This window comes from Seriola aureovittata, chromosome 10 (assembly GCF_021018895.1).
Source record: "Seriola aureovittata isolate HTS-2021-v1 ecotype China chromosome 10, ASM2101889v1, whole genome shotgun sequence".
NCBI lineage: Eukaryota > Metazoa > Chordata > Actinopteri > Carangiformes > Carangidae > Seriola > Seriola aureovittata.
The window spans coordinates 8,040,027-8,060,286 of record NC_079373.1 but is presented as its reverse complement, the minus strand read 5'-3'; the positions used below and the strand labels follow the sequence as shown (position 1 = coordinate 8,060,286).

The 20,260-nt window shown below is 40.2% G+C and overlaps 1 protein-coding gene across 1 annotated transcript; it reads left to right on the top strand.

The window, feature by feature from the left end:
- Nucleotides 1–631: 631 nt before the first annotated feature.
- On the top strand, nt 632–18,345 carry appl2 (adaptor protein, phosphotyrosine interaction, PH domain and leucine zipper containing 2). Its single transcript, XM_056386533.1, has 21 exons — nt 632–971; nt 2,635–2,733; nt 3,583–3,642; nt 4,928–4,999; nt 6,015–6,102; nt 6,432–6,473; nt 6,567–6,625; nt 7,039–7,185; nt 7,795–7,877; nt 8,109–8,261; nt 10,851–11,039; nt 11,138–11,180; nt 11,451–11,507; nt 12,960–13,054; nt 14,363–14,518; nt 14,726–14,778; nt 15,045–15,219; nt 16,330–16,366; nt 16,487–16,642; nt 16,743–16,790; nt 17,206–18,345. Exons 1-21 carry the CDS (start codon nt 915–917, stop codon nt 17,335–17,337), a joined length of 2,001 nt encoding a protein of 666 aa, XP_056242508.1. The 5' UTR covers nt 632–914; the 3' UTR covers nt 17,338–18,345.
- The last annotated feature ends 1,915 nt before the right edge of the window (nt 18,346–20,260 follow it).

The following is a 20,260-nucleotide window of genomic DNA, read 5'->3' as shown; positions in this document are numbered from 1 at the left end:
CATCATCAAAATAAATCAAAATAGACCCATGTAGTGCTGAAACAATCAAGTCGATTAATTGATGGACAAAAATTAATACACCATTCATGTTGGACTGAAACTACAAAACACTACACTACACACTACAAAAAAGTAGTTTTGAAGATGTCAGCCTTGGCTCTTGAGAATTCGGATGAGATGACCTTTTTTTCCTGTCATTTAATAGATTAAAACAATGAACTGAATGAACTGATTTTTGAAAAAAGTAATTGATGGTAGTTGGATGGCACTAAGTAAATTCTAAAAATGAAAAAATATGTCAATGGAAGGGGCTAATTAGTCCCCACAAGGAGTCATTTCACTTTTGATTCTTTGAGAATATTTTATTAAATTATATTTCTGTACTTTTAAGTAACGTTTTGAATGCAGAACTTGCAAATTGAGTAGTTTGACATTGTGGTATTGCCATTTCCTTCTTCCACCACTGTTGGAATAGACTAGAAGACTCACTCTATATACTATTCAACCTTTGGTCAAACTAGAACAAAAGGTAGATGTCACATTTTTTTAATCTAATTTTTAAATTAAACTGTGTACCTCTTTTTATGGCCACATGGGGTCACTGTTGATACTAAAATGGTACAACGGTAGACGTAGTCTACCTTTTAAACTGTCCGTCCACTCGCTATAAAACAAATCAAATCTCCACAAACAGAAACAAACAAAATATGATATAATACAAATATTTAGTTTAGAGTTAAGCTGCAGCTATTTTACCGGTCACAAGTTGTCCCATAACAATTTAGGATGAGGTCAGACTGGGCCCGCCTCCAACTTCTACGTGTTCGTCCTTCTGGCGCAGAGAGCTCTGGGAAACCGAGTCCACGCTCTAAATAATTCAAGCCCCCATTCCCTTCTCCTCCAACGCTAACAAGATGCCGGCCGTACATCACAAACTGCTCCTGGAGGACGCTTTGCAGGACAGTCCTCAGGTAGGCCTGTGAGGGTTATATCACGTTTACAGACCCAGCTGTCACACGAAAGACGTTTTCGAGAGCTGAAGTTAGCTTACTAACCCAGGCAGTATCCTGTATCCGTTGTAGTCTGTTTCCACTGGTCGATGACAGCTCTCAATTGACACATTGTTGTGGGAATCTAATCCTCTTTCAGGAGTGGCTGCGCTCCCCTGTGGTAAAAAATGTTCGAGTTTATACACCATGTCATAATTATCGGTGTGTTGGTGTCTGTGTTGTATTTACACAACTACCGCTCGTCACAGGGCTTTCCTCGCTCTGTCAGAGCACATATTCGGGTATACATCCCAACTCATACCAGTATAGAAGATGTCACGACCACATAGCTCAAACAGGACACACCTGCAACCTTTTTAAAAATATTTCCCAGTGTTATTTTCCAGATTTTGAGACCAGAGTCAAACTGGGCCTGATTCACATGATGTGGGAGGGGTTTCCATTATCAGACTCAACCGGAATTAGTCAATAGCCTGCAACAGGGCAGTGGTGGCTGACAGTAGTGAGCACCAAATGCTGTTTGATGCTTACAGGTCTGAATTGCAGTGTTAAAGTTGTTCATTAGGCGTCATGCATGGATATCTGTGAGCGACAATGAAACAACCTTTTGTTATTATGCAGATCTAATGTAGCCTGTATTTTCTGTTGTCTGTTGCATCACTCTTTCCCTAAACATGGCTGACCTCCTTGATTGTTCTGCTTAAGTGCAGCCCATGCTGGAGACTATTTTCTTTCTTGACATGTACTTAAGTTATTTGAATTTTTAATAGGAAATAGGCCTGGTGCTGTCCTGCAGTAAAATGTAAAGGGAGAAAAGTTTCTCAATATTCCAGATGATTTCCTGTCAGTGTGAAATGCCTGTCAGTCACTGTGGTGAAAGTCAGCTGGAGCGAACTGTGGACAGACCTGATCCAGTGGGTGTGTCCCTCTGTTTTGTAGTTTCTGTACTTGCCTTGCCTAGCTGCACCTGTTTATGGTAAAAGACACCTTCATCCAAACAGGATTTCCTTGGTTTGCATAGCCTGCCTGCAGTAAAATCATTATGCCTAGAGTATCACTTCAAAGCTCCACCTCAGTACTGCAGCTTCCCTCATTTCTGTGTCTGTGTCTTCACCTCCGGCAATGCTCTTATTAATAATTCCCTTTTATAAGTTACAGGTTTCTGCCAAACCTGGCTCACATTGTTTTTGTTTGTTTTTAACTTCGGTACCGTGTGGGTGTGGTGTTTTACTACTGTTGTCCAACAGATGAGTAATAGCAACATTTGTCACAACAAAGCATACCCAACTCCACCTGAACTATCATGGGCTGTAATTTCATTTTTTATTAGTCTGCAGATTATATTGCTGATTATTAGATCAATGGATTGATCAGTTAAATGTCAGAGTACAGTGAAAAATGCCTTCTGTAATTTCCCACAGCCTGAGATTATGTTTTAAGATTGATATCCCAAAAATATTTAGTTTAATAAAATACGTAACAAAAAAAAACACCCAGCATATCCTAACATTTGAGAAAACTGGAACCAGAGAATGTTTGACATTTTTAGTATTTTTTTTCTGCTGCATTTACAGTCTTCTGTGAACATAGCTTAATCTTATTCATCAAATGTTTTTTCCCGCAGACTCGCTCCCTGCTCAGTGTGTTTGAGGAAGATGCTGGGATGCTTACAGACTACACCAACAAGCTACTACAATCGATGCAACGGGTGTTTGGAGCTCAGGTACTAAACAAAACACAAACACATTCACACACACATTTTATTCTGTGACTTTGAACAGGAACCATATTATTTGCCAGATTGAAGTTGATTTCAGGTTGAAAATTTGCATTATTGAACTACAGCAGCGTATTCTTCTGATTTGCACTGGACCAAAAATGGTGGTGCAGTCTCTCTGGAATTTTTCAACTGGACAGATGCCAAACTAGGATATTATATGCTGTTTTTTTGCAACCTCACACAGGCAAACTGGTGAATGAAACATTATGTACTGAGGGTTCTTGGAGAAACAGCTGGGGAACCTTTGAGCATGGACTTTGGGGAGAGCGTGTGTGTAACAACATAATATTAGTTCAAAGCTCCAGCTAGTAAGAAGAGAAACATTTTGAACCAGTTTTCTGACTTAATTGATGCCTTTTTTTGACAAATCAGACAAATTTCTGTATAATGTATTCAGTGAGTGCGATGTGCAGTAAGTAGTGATGGGTGTAAATGTTTCTGTACATAGCGTCTCATTGAGCAACACTTTCAAATGTTGCAGTCACAATAAATGCTACTTATCTTTTTTTTGAAAACATGAACAATTTATGTAACTTCAGACCTTTTCTGAAGCGATAACAGTTCACTGGTGGAGCTGGCATTTATATGACCCATCACCTTTTGTTTTGTTTTTTTTTTCTCAAAGGAATTTTGATTTGAACCCTGATTCACCTGTTGTCCCTTCACTTCCTATTATCCCTTCGTGATTCACAAGGCCTGAAAAGAGAATGGCAAACGTAGAAGCTAGGGACAAATCCTTCATGATCCAGCCTGATAATTTTGCATTTTCCCCTCAATCTGTTCCCCTTACAGAGTGAGATGGGATTGGCCACAGAGCAGCTCTCGCAGCAACTTCTGGATTATGAGAAGAAAGTAAGTATTGGTTCCATGATCAAGGGTGTAATTTCCAATCAAAATCCTATTTTTGCCTTCCTCACGTTTCTTGTTTCAGTTTAACTGTCTCACTGCAGTCCCTCTGAGCTGTCCAGTCACTGTTGCTCAGATAAGGGAAGATAATAATTGACAAAAATGACTGATATGCTTATCATAATCACATTCAGTTATTAGCATTTGCTCAAAGCAGTGAGCTTAACAACCAGCAGCAAGTGGTGTCTGAAGTGTTTTCTGGCCTTCTTTGGCCCTGAGTTGGCCTCTCAGGCTTTATACAGGCTGCCCTGCTTGATTAGTAAGGATATTGTTTATACAACCTGAATGAAATACCTGCAGACACTACTCAGGGATGTTTCCAGTTTTGTTTTAGGCATTATTTATATTTTATACAGTGTTCTCCTATAGAAATATGCTAGCATTAAACACCAGTCAAGACAAGACAGTTAAGCACAGCACACTGCAGTGGATAAAAACACATTTTTTAGCATTATCAAAAACTAATAGATTTTAGGTAGGGTTAGTACATTACAACACAGAGCTTTAAAGCATTTCTGCTTTTTGTTATATAACCATTAATATGTAATTTTATTCAAGTGAAATATAATTATCATCTACTGCTGAAACCAAAATTATGCCCTTCACCTTGAACTTAATCCAACATGTATGCTGATCCCTAGTTTGAGTTAAATAATTCAAGTAGCTCTGCTAATGTGCTATAACAATTCCATGTCTGCTCATATGAATTTTTTTCCTTGTGGGAGTGCATGTGTCTGCCACTCCTCATCTCTGCATGTGCGTCTTTGTGAAATCTCTGCGCATGAGGAAATCTCGATGTAGAGGTGCTTCTCTGTTGGTCATCTATCACGGGGCCTTGTATTATGTAGCAAACAATAAATTCAAAATAGAATAGTTGCTGAAGTCAACACAGCGGGTGCATTAAATCATGCTGAAAAAGAAACACGTGTGGCTCAGTCGACTGTTGGAACGCACTCTGGATTGCAGAGAGGATGTTGGATAGAAAAAAGAATCTGCAATGACCTGTAATGGATGCACTTTTTAGCACTTTTTAAACAAAGCTTAAAACTCAGCATCTTAGCATGGGGGTTATTTGCATCTCTGGACTTGTTCCATGAAAGTGATGTGCCAAATATCCTGGCAGAACAGGGTAATTTTTAACTTCTTAGCCCCTAGTATATGCTCGCTCAATGCCACATTATGCAGTTTCATGGTTTTAAACTTGTCTCTCTTCCCTTCTTCTTCTGTCTAGAATTTTGCTCTTGGAAAAGGTGATGAAGAGGTAATCACCACGCTGCAGAGCTTCGCCAAAACTGTAGGGGAGGTGAGGCCTGTGTTTGCAGTTTTGTGTATGTGTTTTATGTGTGTATATACATGTGTGTGTGTGTATGTGTGTGCGCGTGTGTGTGTGTGTGTGCGTGTGTATGTGTGTGCGCACCACCCACAGCAGAAGAAAGGGATGATAAACTACTGCACAGTCAGTAGTTGCCTTCTTAATCATGTTACAAAGGATATTGCACCTGCACTCCCGTAGCACGCCGGTGAAAATGACCTCAATGAAAAGACCTTATCCTCCCTGTAAGACTAGACACTATAGTGACGCTAAGAGGTGGATATGATGCCTATTGCACCGGATAGATGGATGGATGGAGGGAGGGAGGCGGCAGTAGGTGGATAGATGGATACATGAAGGAGGGGGTGTGTAGGCTCAGGTATATAGACATAACAGATGGGCTTGTCACTTTCAGCCATGGGGGCCCACAAGCCTGCACAATCAGCACTCAACAACATACAGGACACACACACATATGCTCAGAGGACACAGGTTGATTGTTTGTTTGACCTTTACCTCGTCATGTACGGAAGAGAACTCGTTTCGTAGTGAGAATTAGGCCTACCCCTGCACCTAATCCTGTGAACTTTAGCACTTGCGAAATAATTCAGATTAAAGTGGATGTCAGCTTGTTAAACTGTTGGGAGTGTAGCTTGCTGATAACCTTAAAGAATTATGGCAGGGTTTTCTTCTGTGTGCGATATGTGTTTCTGCTTCCAATATCAGAGTAAACAGAAGGCTTTCGTTATTATTCTCTTCACGAAATGCACCGTTCCACAATATGGCCTTTCTATGATGTAGGGGAGACATTGTCTGCAGTTATGCACCTATTTCACTGAAAAATTTACTTTCCATCTTCCTGCCGGAATAACTAGTAGCAAATGTCACTGTACATATTAAAATAAACTGTAATCCCTCAAGATGTTTGGCGGGGGTACATCATCTTCTCTTTGTGTCCTTGTGCAGCAACTTGATATTTTCGTATAATCTGTTTTGTCTCATCCAGCTGAACTCGCTCCACTCTGAGCTGGCCAACCAGATGGCTGACAGCATGGTCTTCCCCTTGATCCAATTCCGAGAGAAGGACCTCACAGGTAGGACCACACACATGCGCGCACGCACACACACGTGCTCAAAACTCATTATCATAATATGTTTCTTATATGTTATTATTATTACAAAGCATTTGTATTTTTGATTTGCATATTGAAGTATAGAGCTCATTTATTTGAGTAGAAAGCAGACCAAAAAACTAATTTCAGAAAAAAGCTACATAAGAAATTCATCCTTTAATGACTTTAAAATATAGCATATAGGATTCTTTTTGTAAAACCCGTCAACTTTAAAAAGTAATAATGCCATTTTAATATGTGGATCTCTTGAGGATATTGTAACAACGTTTGCTAAACATTGAATTTTGCAGAGATAAGCACACTGAAGGAAATATTCGGTATCGCCACTGATGGTAAGTACATACAGTACTTTTACCAGTTACAGAAAACAATTACAGCCTGGAGTGATAATCTGATCCTTATGTCCGCTCTCTCCTCTCCTGCAGAGCATGAGGCAGCTATGGTCAAGTACAGCCGATTGCCCAAGAAGAAGGAGAACGAGAAGGTAGTGTGAATGGGAAGTACTCTCTCATCTCCACTAATGGAGCTTCTCTGGCATCGGTCTAAGGCTGTAAAAGGCCTCACACTGCAGTAATGCTCTGGTAATGTAGTGGGAGTGTTTTATAAGCATTTGAAATACAAATGGATGGAATTAAACATTGCCAGGCCTCACTGCTGTAGTGAGACTGTAGCAACACTTTGCACAATAATGGCTGCAAAGATAAGATTCCTCTGCTGTTTGCCTCTGTTGAATGTGTCTTCTTGAACGTACAAGATAATGCCACTGAGTTGTGTATTTGTATGCTTGTGAGAGTAGCATATTTGCAAACGTGTGTGTACAGAGCTTGGTAGTCAGTTCACGCTGGACACGTGCACGTGTGTGTATTTGCATGTTTTAACCCTCTCCTGTCTGGACAGCTGAAGGCAGACATGGTGAAGGAGGTGGCTTACACCAGAAGGAAGCAGCACCAGGCCTCACTGCAGTATTACTGCGCACTCAATGCCCTGCAGTATCGCAAGAGAGTAGCTATGCTTGAACCCATGTTAGGCTACACACAGGCACAGGTACTGAGCAGCTGTTGGCATACTAACTGACATCACCATCAGTTCAGTGTTTAAGGAAGAGAAGTGTTTTTTCTCACTGGGACAGATTAAGTTTACAAAGTACACCTATTATTGTGTAGTGTGTTCATGCAGTATCAACTACTGGGTAAAAAAAACAACATTTAGTTATTAGTTAGTCAATGAATTCATTGACAGAATATTAATCTGCAATTATTTCTTTTGAAGCAATTCATTGTTTTAGAAAATTTTCAAGCAAAAACGTCAAATATTCTGTGGTTCCAGCTTCTCAAATGTGAGGATTTGGAAGCTTTTTTTTTTCTCATATACTGTTTGATAAACTCAATATCATGGGGTTTTGGACTGGGGGCCAAATAAAACAAGCTATTTGAATGTGGGGTTTTGGAAAATTAAAACATTTCTAACATTTTACAGACAAAACAATTAATTGTGAAAATAAAGAGCGGTTTAATCTGCAATATGAATGGTTGTTAGTTTATTAAGAAAATGATTACTGTTGGTTTTTAGAAATGTTTGCTACATTAAAAGTTCAGTAAAATGCAATAAAATAAATCTCAAATGAATGACCAACTATTATCTCTGAACTCTCAGATCAGCTTCTTCAAGAAAGGCATTGAGCTGGTGTCAAAGAAGATGGATAACTTTCTCTCCTCTGTGTCCAACATGACACAAAGGTACAAACTCATTAACAGTAATTATCATGATGTTCCATAGCTTTGGTATGACAGATCAGTATACAGTATGATGTGTATGATTCTTAACAGAAATCATTTTAGTGAGATGCTCTGTAAGTGGAAGTCTTTTAATGCTTGTTTTTTTTTTCGCAAAAAAAAAAAAAAAAAATCAACTTTCTGAAAGTCAGTTAAGAAGGATTCTGCCTTTATTAAAACTTTGTTCATGTCTAGTATCCAGGCCCAGCTGGACGCGGAGGCGGAGGCCATGCGCCTGTCTCAGAGGGAGCTTCTGTCTGTGGAGGACACTGTCTACATGCCAGATAAGGACACTGAGCCTGTCAATCGCACGCTTATCCAGAAGGCTGGCTACCTCAACATTAGGAAGTAAGATTAATTACACTCATTATGGCCCTATCTAAAATCCAAGGACACTTCCTATTCATGTAGCGTTCGTAGCTCGTCAGTATGTTAAGTGGTTTCTTGGGGAAAAAAGAATTAAACAGCGAAGGAACAAGTTTTGAATCTGTCCTCATTTCACATATGTGACATTTCAGGCTTTGTTAGAGAATTTCAGTCTGGTGCGACAGAAGTTTCTCAAAATGTGCATGGACACGGTAAACAATAAGTCTGTCACAGCAGACAAGGTGGGTCAGGTAACATGTCGACAGTGTGCACTGTCAGCTTAATGCAGAGTGGATATATGAGTAGGGAAACTTCCTTAATGGCTGCAGGGGGTAGAACTGCAGCGTAGCCCGCAATGTGATTTAGTGAAATGTCAGAGCTGTCAAACTCTGTCTCTCCCTCATATACATCCAAAGTCTTTGACAAATGTCTGTGACACCAGAGAAAAGGTTTCCTCAGAATGCCATTCTGTTTAATGACACACACTGCCAGCAGCCTCAAACGCTTGTCAGATGGAGCTGAGTCCAGAGAACATTTGCTATTTCGAATGGTTTCTCAATATTAAGTGTGTGAGTCACTCGCGGCAGTGTGAGCCGTACACTCCGATATTAATCAAAGGAAAATTATTTGGGAATGTTTTTTAAACAGAATGTACGAAAAAGAGGCTTACAGATGAGCAATTCAGATGAGTCATACACATGTATCTTTGTTCTGGAATAACGTGACTCAGCGTTAATTTGCATTGTAGCTAATTTATAATTATTTATTTACATAAGCCATAAAAGCCAAGACAAATTCAAGGCCAAAACAAAACAGCTTTGCTGTTAGAACAGGGATTGAGGACAAGTCAAGCATTCACATTTGAAAGGGAATTTTTTCTCATGCTTATGAAAAAATAAAATAATATGTAAAATAATGAGAAAGGGTTGGTTTGGAACAGTTAAATAATACGGCTGACCCCCTTCTTAAGCTGCATAAAACCTCTATGATGATCAGAGGTGTAAAATGTAACATTACCATAAACAAGTGTAGTATGTGTTAAAAGACAAGGCTGTTAAATTTCTACAAACTAACTTAATGTGATATTTACGGTTCAACTTTTCATGAGTTATTAATCGAGGAATTTAGTTTACTCACATGATACATGTCGTATCAATCAGTAATTCCTCATAAGTGCTATTATAACTAATAAATAAATAACAAAATAATTCATTTAAATATAAAATAGCAAGGAACCAAGAACTGAGCCCTGCGTAACTTCACACAGTTTTTGTTTCAGTTTCTGATAAACGTTCATGAACAGAAGCATATTGATCAGATCATGAACATAGTTGCATAAGCAAGGTATGTGTTGGTCCCTACAACTAATTCAGTTGGACTTTATGATTAGCTATAAAAAATATGCTTAGATAGGTCAAGCATTCACATTTGTGATGACACCAGGTAGATTTTTACGTCAATAAAGTGATGTCGTTAAAAGACATTCTGACGTTTATACAAAATCTTTCAAAGTATATTGTGTGTAACTGTTATAATTTACAGGCAATAGAGAGAGGCAGTAATGGTGAAAATCAAACTGTAATTTTTCTATTTGTACTGTTAGGCATATTTTTCCATTTTTCATAAGAGGATAAAACTGTCACAGATATATTTGTGGAAACAGCGTCTAAGTGGTTGCCATGGCAGGAGTAACATATGAGGGCCAGTGTTGCTAGGAGATGTCAACTTCTGTATGTGGGAAACCAACTGGAATACGTCGTAACGGACTGTTGATACAGGTTTTGTACATTATCATAATTTTTTGCCAATGAAGTTGAGGAGGAAAAATACAAGATGATTTTCCCCTTTTCCATCAGACCGGGGCCAACTGCAGCGAGGACTGTAGCCTCTACACATGGGGCGCCTGCTTAGACCACTACGCTACACGACGCCCCATAAATAGTGATCTTACATCAAGCATATACTGTAGCAAAAATACATTGTAATTTCAATTCATCTGGAAAACAATGACTAGCCAGACTTCAAAAAATCTCAATAGCTGTTGTTAAGTCTTTGAAAAATAACATCACAATAGACAATAGGAGTCAGTGGGGACACAATAGAAGAGGAAACAGTATTGATTTTGAGAGGACTAATATCACATTATTCCAGTGTACAAATGAAAATCTTCTTGAAGACAGAAACAAATGAATTCAGAAAATATTTCATGCAGCATGGCACCATCTAATGAAACGTGATGGACAACAAGCAATAGGTTCAAGTGTTTTAGAATTTTCTTCTTATTCAATCTTAATTAAATGAATGTATGTGCAATTAATGTTTTAATATCATCTGCCATTGGAAGGGGAGAAGGACTTTTTTTTTTTTTTCCAACCATCTTTGTAAGCCAGATGTGAGGAATCACATCCAGTCTTAAACCCTTGACATTCTTACTCTTCCATTGTCTCTCATTAAGCTTTCCATGTTGCCAAAATGTGGCAGAAAAAACTCTCATTTTGTTTTGTAAAATCACATCTTGCGGCACTGACCTTTACCGACTCTTCCTGCCCCTTGTTATCCTCTGTCCTCCAGTAAAACGGGCCTGGTGACCACAGCCTGGGACCGACTGTACTTCTTCACCCAGGGAGGGAACCTCATGTGCCAGCCACGCGGGGCGGTGGCAGGGGGCATGGTGCTGGACCTGGACAACAGCTCCGTCATGGCTGTGGAGTGCGAGGACAGACGCTACTGTTTTCAGATAATGTCCCCCTCTGGCAAAACGTATGTATATTTATTCATCAATGAGAGTGATACATAAATATTTCTGAGATATTGGATTCATATTATTTAATTCTTTTCATTGTCATTGATGCCTCCAGGTCTATGATTCTGCAAGCTGAGAGCAAAAAGGAATATGAAGAGGTAAATTTGAAAGAGAATGTTCAAACAGCTGTGTTTGATCTTCTTCATTGTTTTACATCTTCATCCCAGAGATATCTGCTGCTACAAGTATCTGTCACAGAACAATGGAGGAGCTGTCAAGACTCATTTGTGTGGTTTTCATGTCTGTGTTTTTTGCTCGGACACATCTGACTGGCCTGTCACAGCTGCTATCAGTCAAGTGATTTCAAGCGGCTCGTGTCTGAGGTCTGGAGAAAGTCCTAATGTGGATCTCTTTGTTTCTTTTTTCAGTGGATTTGCACAGTGAACAACATCTCCAGACAGATCTACCTGACTGACAACCCAGAGGTAAATGTTTCAGTTTCAGCAGATGTCTAAGAAAGGAACCACGCTTCTGAATCCAAAACATTTCACTGATCTTTTTAAACCAATGAGACATCTATTTGTTGCTCCACCACTTTAATTAGAAACACACAATATTGGAAACGTATTCTTTTAGAGACATAAAAGAGTGATGGCATTGTTCCACTGCTGTCACATAGACTGCCCTCCCTTCTTCCTCTGAAGCGTCTCACAGCTGTTGTTGCCTTCATTGCTTTTCAGTCCCAGAATTCAGCATGTTTGCATGAGGCTTGGCTCCATGAAAATGTTTATTCTTCAGATTCTCCACAGACAGACAGACAGACTATAGCTGTATCCAAATCTGCTCTCTCTCACTCACTTATTTATTTTCCCTACATGATAATCACTTTATAGTTTTTCTTATAGTAAGTAATAATTTGAGATTTCAAGACTAATCATCAGTTTGTGTCACCACTGACGGGTGCTGTGCCACGTCACTGCAGATGACATTTTTGTCATCTCAGGAAAAAGGGTGCAGCATTGTAGGATTTTTATTTATTTTTTTCTAAACGCTTGTGAACAGTTGCTATTTTACAGAATTCACACTCACATACTGGCTGCACCAAGCAGCAAATGGAGAATGGTTTCACACACGCAGCTCATCTCCTTAATCTAGTTGTTGTGAAAGTTGTTGTCAATGTCGAAAATTTGCCCTCATTCTTTCCCAGTGTGGGTGTTTGTGCAAAACTGCAGGGACTCCTCCTTATTTGTGTGAAAACAAATGTCTGGTCAGTGATCTGTATTCTGTGGCCGTTCCTTTGTCTTGTTTCTTCTCCTCGTGACCTGTGTTAAGTGTTTCATTAGAATTAATCGAACACTGGAGATGTTGTTTCTACTAAATAGATTAAAACAACTCGGAATAGAGGGCAAAACTTGCCCCCCGATAAATCCTTAATATATAATATCCTCTATTATAATAACATATTTTTCAATTTAAAGCATGGACTGTTTTCTAATTATAATTTCTTTTCAATTTACAATCCAACTTAAATGATTGTATCCAAGGACTACTTGGTCAATTGTTTTGGGTTTCTTTTTAATATTATCAAATGCCAATGTAAACTAAAATTTGTTAGCAATTGCTGTATTCAGTAAAAGGACTATTCTTCCACCCACATCTGCCCAGAAATGGCAAGAAAGACTCCTTTTCTTTACCCAAACAAACCAGCAGAACCCACGCTGTTTTTGAGGGATTAATGCTGATGAATAGACCCTGGTTATGGTTCAAATGACCGGGACATCATGGTTCACAGGCATAACATGAGGTTTAGATCATGTAGAGAACTGGTTGGACGTAAGGTTAAAATGTCTTAGGCACATTTACACACACTTGTGGTTTTAGAAATGACTCACCTGCTGATATGGAGATGCTGCAATGTCCCTGTTTCTTTTTGTTAGGCTGTGGCCATTCGACTGAACCAAACCGCCATCCAGGCTGTCACCCCCATCACCAGCTTTGAGAAGAGACAAGAAGGCTCCCCCAACCCTGACAGGTCGGGCATGTCTCTCTCTCTTAAGATACTCAGTTCCATGTTGATGACAGTATATACTGTATCTTCTCTTCTAGGTTGTGATAAGTCTAACTTGGTTTTGGCTCTTTGAACAAGACATCTTCTTCTGCATGTATTTGGTCTTACCATATAAAGTGATTTGATGATATAATGTCGGTTTGCTCCAGGAGGGAATGAGGAACAATATGTCGGCCTGTGATCACTGAGGGAGATGATCATTTAACTGAAAAGATAATGTGCATTTTGCCACTGGTGGCTCTTTGAGGCTGTATTGCTCATTGAAAAGAACTAAACTCGGATATGAACCGAGGTCCGAAATGTGTTTTTGATCTGAAGCAGTCAATACGTGCAGTAATTTACCAGTGGATGGAGTCAGAATTAAGGTCTTTGGCAACCTGTACCGGTAAGGTTTAGTGTGTGTTAAGAATGTGTAAAGTGTAAAGAGCATGTGTGTGTGTGTGGTAGTGTGACACAGTTCATGTGTGTGAAGCCAAATGTTAAATCACTTTTCTAACCTTCTAACCAGGAGAGACTTCATTCTGAGTCAACGAATAAACTTTTATTGCCACGTGCAAAAGCAAGAGAGGAAAAGTGAGAGATGTGAGAGTCTTGTGATCATGATGTCATCATATTTGAAAAAGGGGGTGAGGTTGGTCGAAGTGCAGGGTCTAGACACTGGTGCTGGTGGTGGGAAGAAGAGAATGCTGGAGATCTGGATGTGGAGACTCTGATGAGCTCGACTCGCGCACTGACATGACAGCTGACGGCAGAAGAGAGGAGAACAGATTTTAGGTTGACTTAAATAGATAGATTTAAGTGGGATTGGCTGCTTGAGATTGTGGCGAAATCTGATTGGTTACCTGAAGTCAGGCGATTACAAGAGGTGGGGTGAGAGAGTGAGAGAGAATGAGAATGAATGAGGCATAATGATAGTCTTCCTGATTGAATTTAGCTTAGCATCATATTTAGTGTCGGATGAGATGTGACAAATACAGTCTTTGTTTGTTCTGAGCATTTATGTGTGAAGTACTTATAGTTGATATGTATAGTTCGTGCTTAATGTATTTATGGTTGTTATTTCTGTAGATTTAAATATCATTGTTTTCATCAGTGATGATAAGCGTGTCAAGTATCAGTATTGGATAAATTTAAATTTGGACCAGATGGTGGGGCTAGACGATGGTGGGGTGATGTTTGTTGAAATATTTCAGGCTGGAAACTTATGAGCAGTGGTTGTTTATTCTTAAAAACTTCCCACACATTTTGACTTTGCCCGTCTCATTCCTGCAGAGCAAAGCCTGGAGGTGTACACGCTACCAGCAGTGGTTCCCAGAAGACAGGGGCTGCTCCTGAACCAGAGGACCTGATAGCCCCTGGGACGCCCATTCAGTTTGACATCATGCTGCCAGCATCTGAGTTTCAAGATCAGAACAGAGCCGGAGGGAGGTGAGGGGGCGACTGGACCAGGAAGTTTGTGTGGGTGCATGTTTGTGAGAAACAGGGATGAGGTACTGACGGGTGATGACGCAAATTTCCAGAAAGTTGGCCTCATAGTGGTTATTATATTATTTCCAGGAAGCTGAATTGTCTTGCTCGGTGCTGGAGTGTAATTGTGTTTTTTCTTTGCTTGTGTGTGTGCTCACTTCCTGACAGACGCACAAATCCGTTTGGAGAAACAGACGATGATTGTTCAACAGAAAGTGACGGTAAACATTTTCCTCGTCCAAGTAAAACTTAATGGACCACTTTCTCCCTCTCAAGCACGCTTTTAGTTCAGCTTAACCTCTTTTGTGTGTGTGTGTGTGTGTGTGTGTGTGTGTGTGTTTGTGTGTGTGTGTGTGTGTGTGTTTGTGCACCTCGAGTTTACTCTCCTACATGAGTGTTCCCGTGCGTCTCTGTTTACTGTCCTTGCATGTTTATGCTGCTGACTTGGTTTATCAGTGTGGCTGATGTTTGGATGTTTTTTCCGCAGACTCCCTCCTGCAGCAGGTATTCGCCGTGCGCTTCCTGGGCTCCATGGCAGTTCGCTGTGGCGACAATCAGGAGGTGATCTATGAGGCCATGAGGCAGGTGCTGGCTGCCCGAGCCATCCACAACATCTTTAGGACCACCGAGTCCCACCTCATGGTCACCAGCAGTAGCCTCAGGTAGGATTTATCACATATTCATGAAGTGTTACATGAATACCTCCTCTGAGGACAGACAAAGACAAAAAACAACTGATCGGACCTCAGTGTATAAAGATGGTGATGCATTCATGAATTTCCCAACAACATAGACAGAAATTGCCAAAACAAATGCTTCAGTTATTGATGATCTCTGGTGATGGATCCAGTAGTTTAAAAGGGCCAGTTTGTGGGGCTGTTACAGTATTACAAGTGCTAAAGTATTCTACCATTGTGTCATGTGCCAAAGGTAGGTATATATATTATAATCTTAACCTCACACAGCCTCACGGTCTTATAAGCAATGTGTAGAAATTAATTTAATTTTGGTTAAAACTCTCTTTACAATGTAGTTTGCTACATTGAAACTTTGTGACTGTTTAGTTTGGACCTTGATAATAAAACAGTTCTACGATGGAGAAGTCCTATAGCCTCCATAGTTCTACAATGAAATCCTATAGCCTCCCACACCATGCGATGCCACAAGGACATATCACATTTAAAACATGAAAACATGTTGTTCTGTGCAGCTAAACCATGTTGTCCACAGTATTGCACTTAGTTTTTTATGTTCTTGTGCACAAGAGTTGGTATTGTGAGAGAGTAAAATCCAACGAGTCTGTTATAGCGTCTCAAGATAAGGGCCATCATTGCGAGCTAACGCCAAGACTTGGCTGTACATAAGTTTCTGAAGACTACAGTGAGGAAGGACCTTGGAGCGAGAACCTTCTGGAGCCTCATCAAAGCATAAACATCTGCGACAAAGAAGTCTTTTGAATGAGGCTCAGGTTTTCCAACAAAAAGCTGCACAGTCGAGCTGCTGAACACATAACTGCTTTCTCACATTTTTTTAACAAGTTTGTCCTTGTGAGAGCAATATCCTCAGACAAATGAGGAGACACATTCACTCAGGCACAAAGGACACGTCACAATGTTTGAGAATGTGCCAGAAAATTGTTCTGTTCCTGCTCATAACTAAAGATGACCAGAGAGAAACAAGCTTGCTGACAAAAACAAATCAAAGTCAAGGCCTAAGTATCATAGCAGTGTTTTTACATCCCTGTTGAAGTCTCTGTTTTGTCTTTACTATAGGTTGATTGACCCTCAAACTCAAGTTACAAGAATAAGTGTAAGTATCACTAAAGATCAAATTAGTTTTTACTAAATAATCTTTTCTCTTTTTCATTAAGAGGTTAAGAGGCTCAGCCACTCCTCTCTCTCTCTCAACACATTCAAATGCATTTCTCAGTTCCAGCTTGGAGAGGTATGTCAGTTTGCAGCTCACCAAGAGAACGGCAGGCTGATGGGATTTGTGGTTGAGGGCAGAGACTGGAGCGACGGAGATGAGGAGGGAGAGCCCTCGTTTAGCGCCTTCGTCTTTGAGAGCAACACGGAGGGCGAAAAGGTTGTGACACCGAACACTGATGTTTTGTTGAACAGGGGAAACACTTGTTAACTGATGCACAAGTGGGTATTGAAGTTCATCTTTTGGTCTTTTTTCACAGATATGTTACACCATCAGCTTGGCGAAGGACATCACTGAAGCCAAGAAGGTAATGCCATCGTATGGAGATACATAGAAAACTTTTTCTGTTAGACAATTGCAACATTATGTCACTTTACTTGAATCAAACCTTTATCGTTCTATCATATGCCCTCAAAGTCTGAATGTGTTTTAGGTTTTTATAGTTTCACAATAGGGAATCACAACTTTTTCAGTGGCTGAATTAATACGACACGACTGAAAGTGAAAACGATAATCTCTGTAAATTGGAGATATTAACGAACAAACAGCCACTAGAGGGCGATGGTCAACACTTTACCTCCCTTAGTCTTCACAGTGTAAAGGTGACACAAAGTAGGTACATTCAAAATTTACTGTCGCCAGTTTAGGAATTTAAACACACACGAGTGAATTCTTTTTCAGCTGGACTCAGAAATTCCCTTTTTCATCCCCCTCCCCCCCAGGACCCTGAGGCCCTGGCACAGCTGATGAAGAACATGCCACTTACCAATGATGGCAAGTTCCTGCTGCTGGAGCCTGAGACGGGAGACATGACCAATGGGGCAGGACAAGAAGACCTGGAGTCTGAGGCCTAGTACCAGTCAGGACCCCCCCTCCCCCCAGAAAAAAAAAAAAACACCACCAAGACCACAGTCCAACTTTTACCCAGGAGAGAAGGCTTTCCTTGGATGCTTTCATCGTGACCCCTCGAGCCCTAACTCTGGTACCGTAACACCCATATTAGAGTGTAGTTCACTTCCACTCACCTTGTTACTAGATCTCCAGTTTGCTGTGATAAAAGAAGAAAACATCGGCAGGGCGGGTTCTGGATCCTCCATTAGATCTACGTTTCCGCGGCCCAACTGTAGCATGAGTCTCCGGATTTGGAGTTTAGTCTTTTTAGTCTCTGTTTTTACACCACTGTGGGCGGTACTCGCATCAAAAGGGACACTCATCTAAAGGTACTGACTTGAGTTTCATTGTCTTCTAATATCCCCAGCCATTTAAGTGAAGGTGGTGAATCATTTGCTGCGGTTTAGGTTTACGTTTATTTTAGGTTTACATAGTTTGAAGACTGTTTGGAGAGTTTATTCCTGTACTTTGTTTCACACGTTAACTCGTATGTAAGACTCTCATGCAACTATTTTTTATTAGCCATGTACAAAAAAAGTTATTGCACTTCCAAGGTTTATATCTGTTTATTAATAACACTTAATGGTTACAGAATGCACTAATCGAGAATTTTGAAGGCTCTAAGATAATGTAGGAATGGAGAATAGAAAATCATGTCAATTCCTTTTCCATCTGCAGAGCAGTGACTGTTGCATTGCTTGTTATTATCGTTACTCTGTGTGAGTGTATGTGTCTTGAAGCAGTGGAAAGGAGTGATTAGACTAAACGTTTTTGTTCTTTCTGATCCACGAGGTCACTCAGACTTGACATACTGAACGTCTCAAGATTTCCCACTAAAACTGAATTAACGTCACGTTTGACAAAACTCTCCACTACCTGTACAAATCAAGTCTTATGATGATCCGTATATCATGTCCTCCTCAAGCAGCCTAAATATTCTTTAGTACAATTAAAGCCTACTTTGAGCTCCATTTCTTGAAAGCCTGTGTAAATATGATCTGTCCGAGTGTCTATATGATGTTTAATCAGAGTCGGCTGCATTAAAAGCTTTCAGAGTCAGTATACCAGGCCTGATGCCGTGCATGATTAAATTATGGCTCTCATCCCCTTTTCCTTCGCAAAAGATTAAAACCTCTACACGGAGCACTGAGCTGTAATACTAAAAAAAAAAAAAACCCACGGAAATGTTACAGTAACACATGCAGGCAGACCACAGTGGGTTATTACATACTCATTGAAAAGCAATTGGCTCTTCGCTCATACATATGAATGCTAATCAGAAGAGAAAGCACATTGGAAAGCAGTTGATCTGTGAAATCCTTCCTTCCCTCTGGACCCCAGTGAAGTTTCGTACCAGTTCAACCCGTCTGAGCTATAACACTAATCTCAATGGACAGTGGAAGCCTGTGATGCTCTGTTTGAATGAGACATGTTTTGTACTGTGAGATACAGACGAGGTCAAAGCCACTGACTTGACGTTGATCGTGAAAGTTACATTGTGTTGACCAGAGTGTTTGCTTGTCTGCTTGTTTTTTTTTCTACTCTACACCGGAGCTCTTGGCAGAAACACACGTTAAACTGGATATTACATTTAGAACCGCCTGGTGAAATAATTAGTGTTGATCATGTTGGATTGCTCGTGATACTACACATTGTAATTAAAGGAATTAAAGCAATAGTTTGACATTTAGGGAAATGTGCTTTTTACCCGCTTACAGGGAGATAAATGAGACAAGTGATAGATTTACTGTGTAACAGCCAGCAGCCAGTTAACCAAAATGTTAAAACACCAATTCACTGTCAAAAGGATGATTGTGTCAAGAGTATTTCTTGACTACAACCAATGAGAGCCGGTTGCACCAGCAGCTTGTTGCCTAGTTATACCTACCTAGTTGAAATTTACACATAACTAAATGTAAGTGCGTTGCACCACACAAAGTTAGAAAACATTTACACCTAGTAACTAGTAGATGTAACAGCTGCGTAGCTGATAACCACTGGAACAATTTACCAGCTTTGAGAACAAAATTGCTACTTGAGGTCTGTGTGGTGTGACTGGACTGGCTAATCGAAAAACGGACTTATTCACCGTGACTGGGTGATACGTGACATAACTTTGTTCAGCTGACAAGTGGCTTGATTTCTGGGTGTGGTGGGGTGCACTGATAGCACTCAGTTCAAAATCAAAGCCAACAGCGTCCACGAGGATGCATATGTAAACAGAAAGGGATATCAATAGTTAATGCCCAGCTTGTGCGCGATCACGATCTCCGTATAACTAATTGTGTTTAGATGGACTGGTTTGAAATAGTCCGGTACCTGGGCCGACCTCGAAGATGAAAGACTGTTGGACGGTTGCTGGGAGACTCTGTATCATTTCAGGGAGTGGCTAATGACCTTGCGCACAAACTTAGCTCAAGAAAGCGAATAAGTGCATTTTCCAAAATGTCAAACTTTTGCTTTTCAAGTCTTAACTGTTAACCATTTCTCTTTCTGCCTGATGTAAATGCATATTGGCAGGTCTTTTGATGCTATAAAGAAAAATGTGTCCATCTAAAAGACTCTAACCCTCCTTCCTCGGGCGCTGGTTAAGACGCTTCACTCACACTTTATAAACCTACAGCACATGCTTCGAGCTTTAGCCTTCAAAAACTTTTTTTTTTTTTTTTCCCCCCAGTTTGTGGACTTGCACAAGCTGGTACCTGTGTTGTTCCTGTCTCAGGTGGTGAAAAGAATTTCTGCAATTAAACCACCCAGTCAAGAAACCAAATCCTCTTACACTATGTGGCCTGCTGCAGCCCATTACACTTATTACAGCTGTGCTGCGTAGTCTTGATATATTTTTGCTTTCTAAGTTATGCACCGTCAGGAAAAATCTGGTACTCA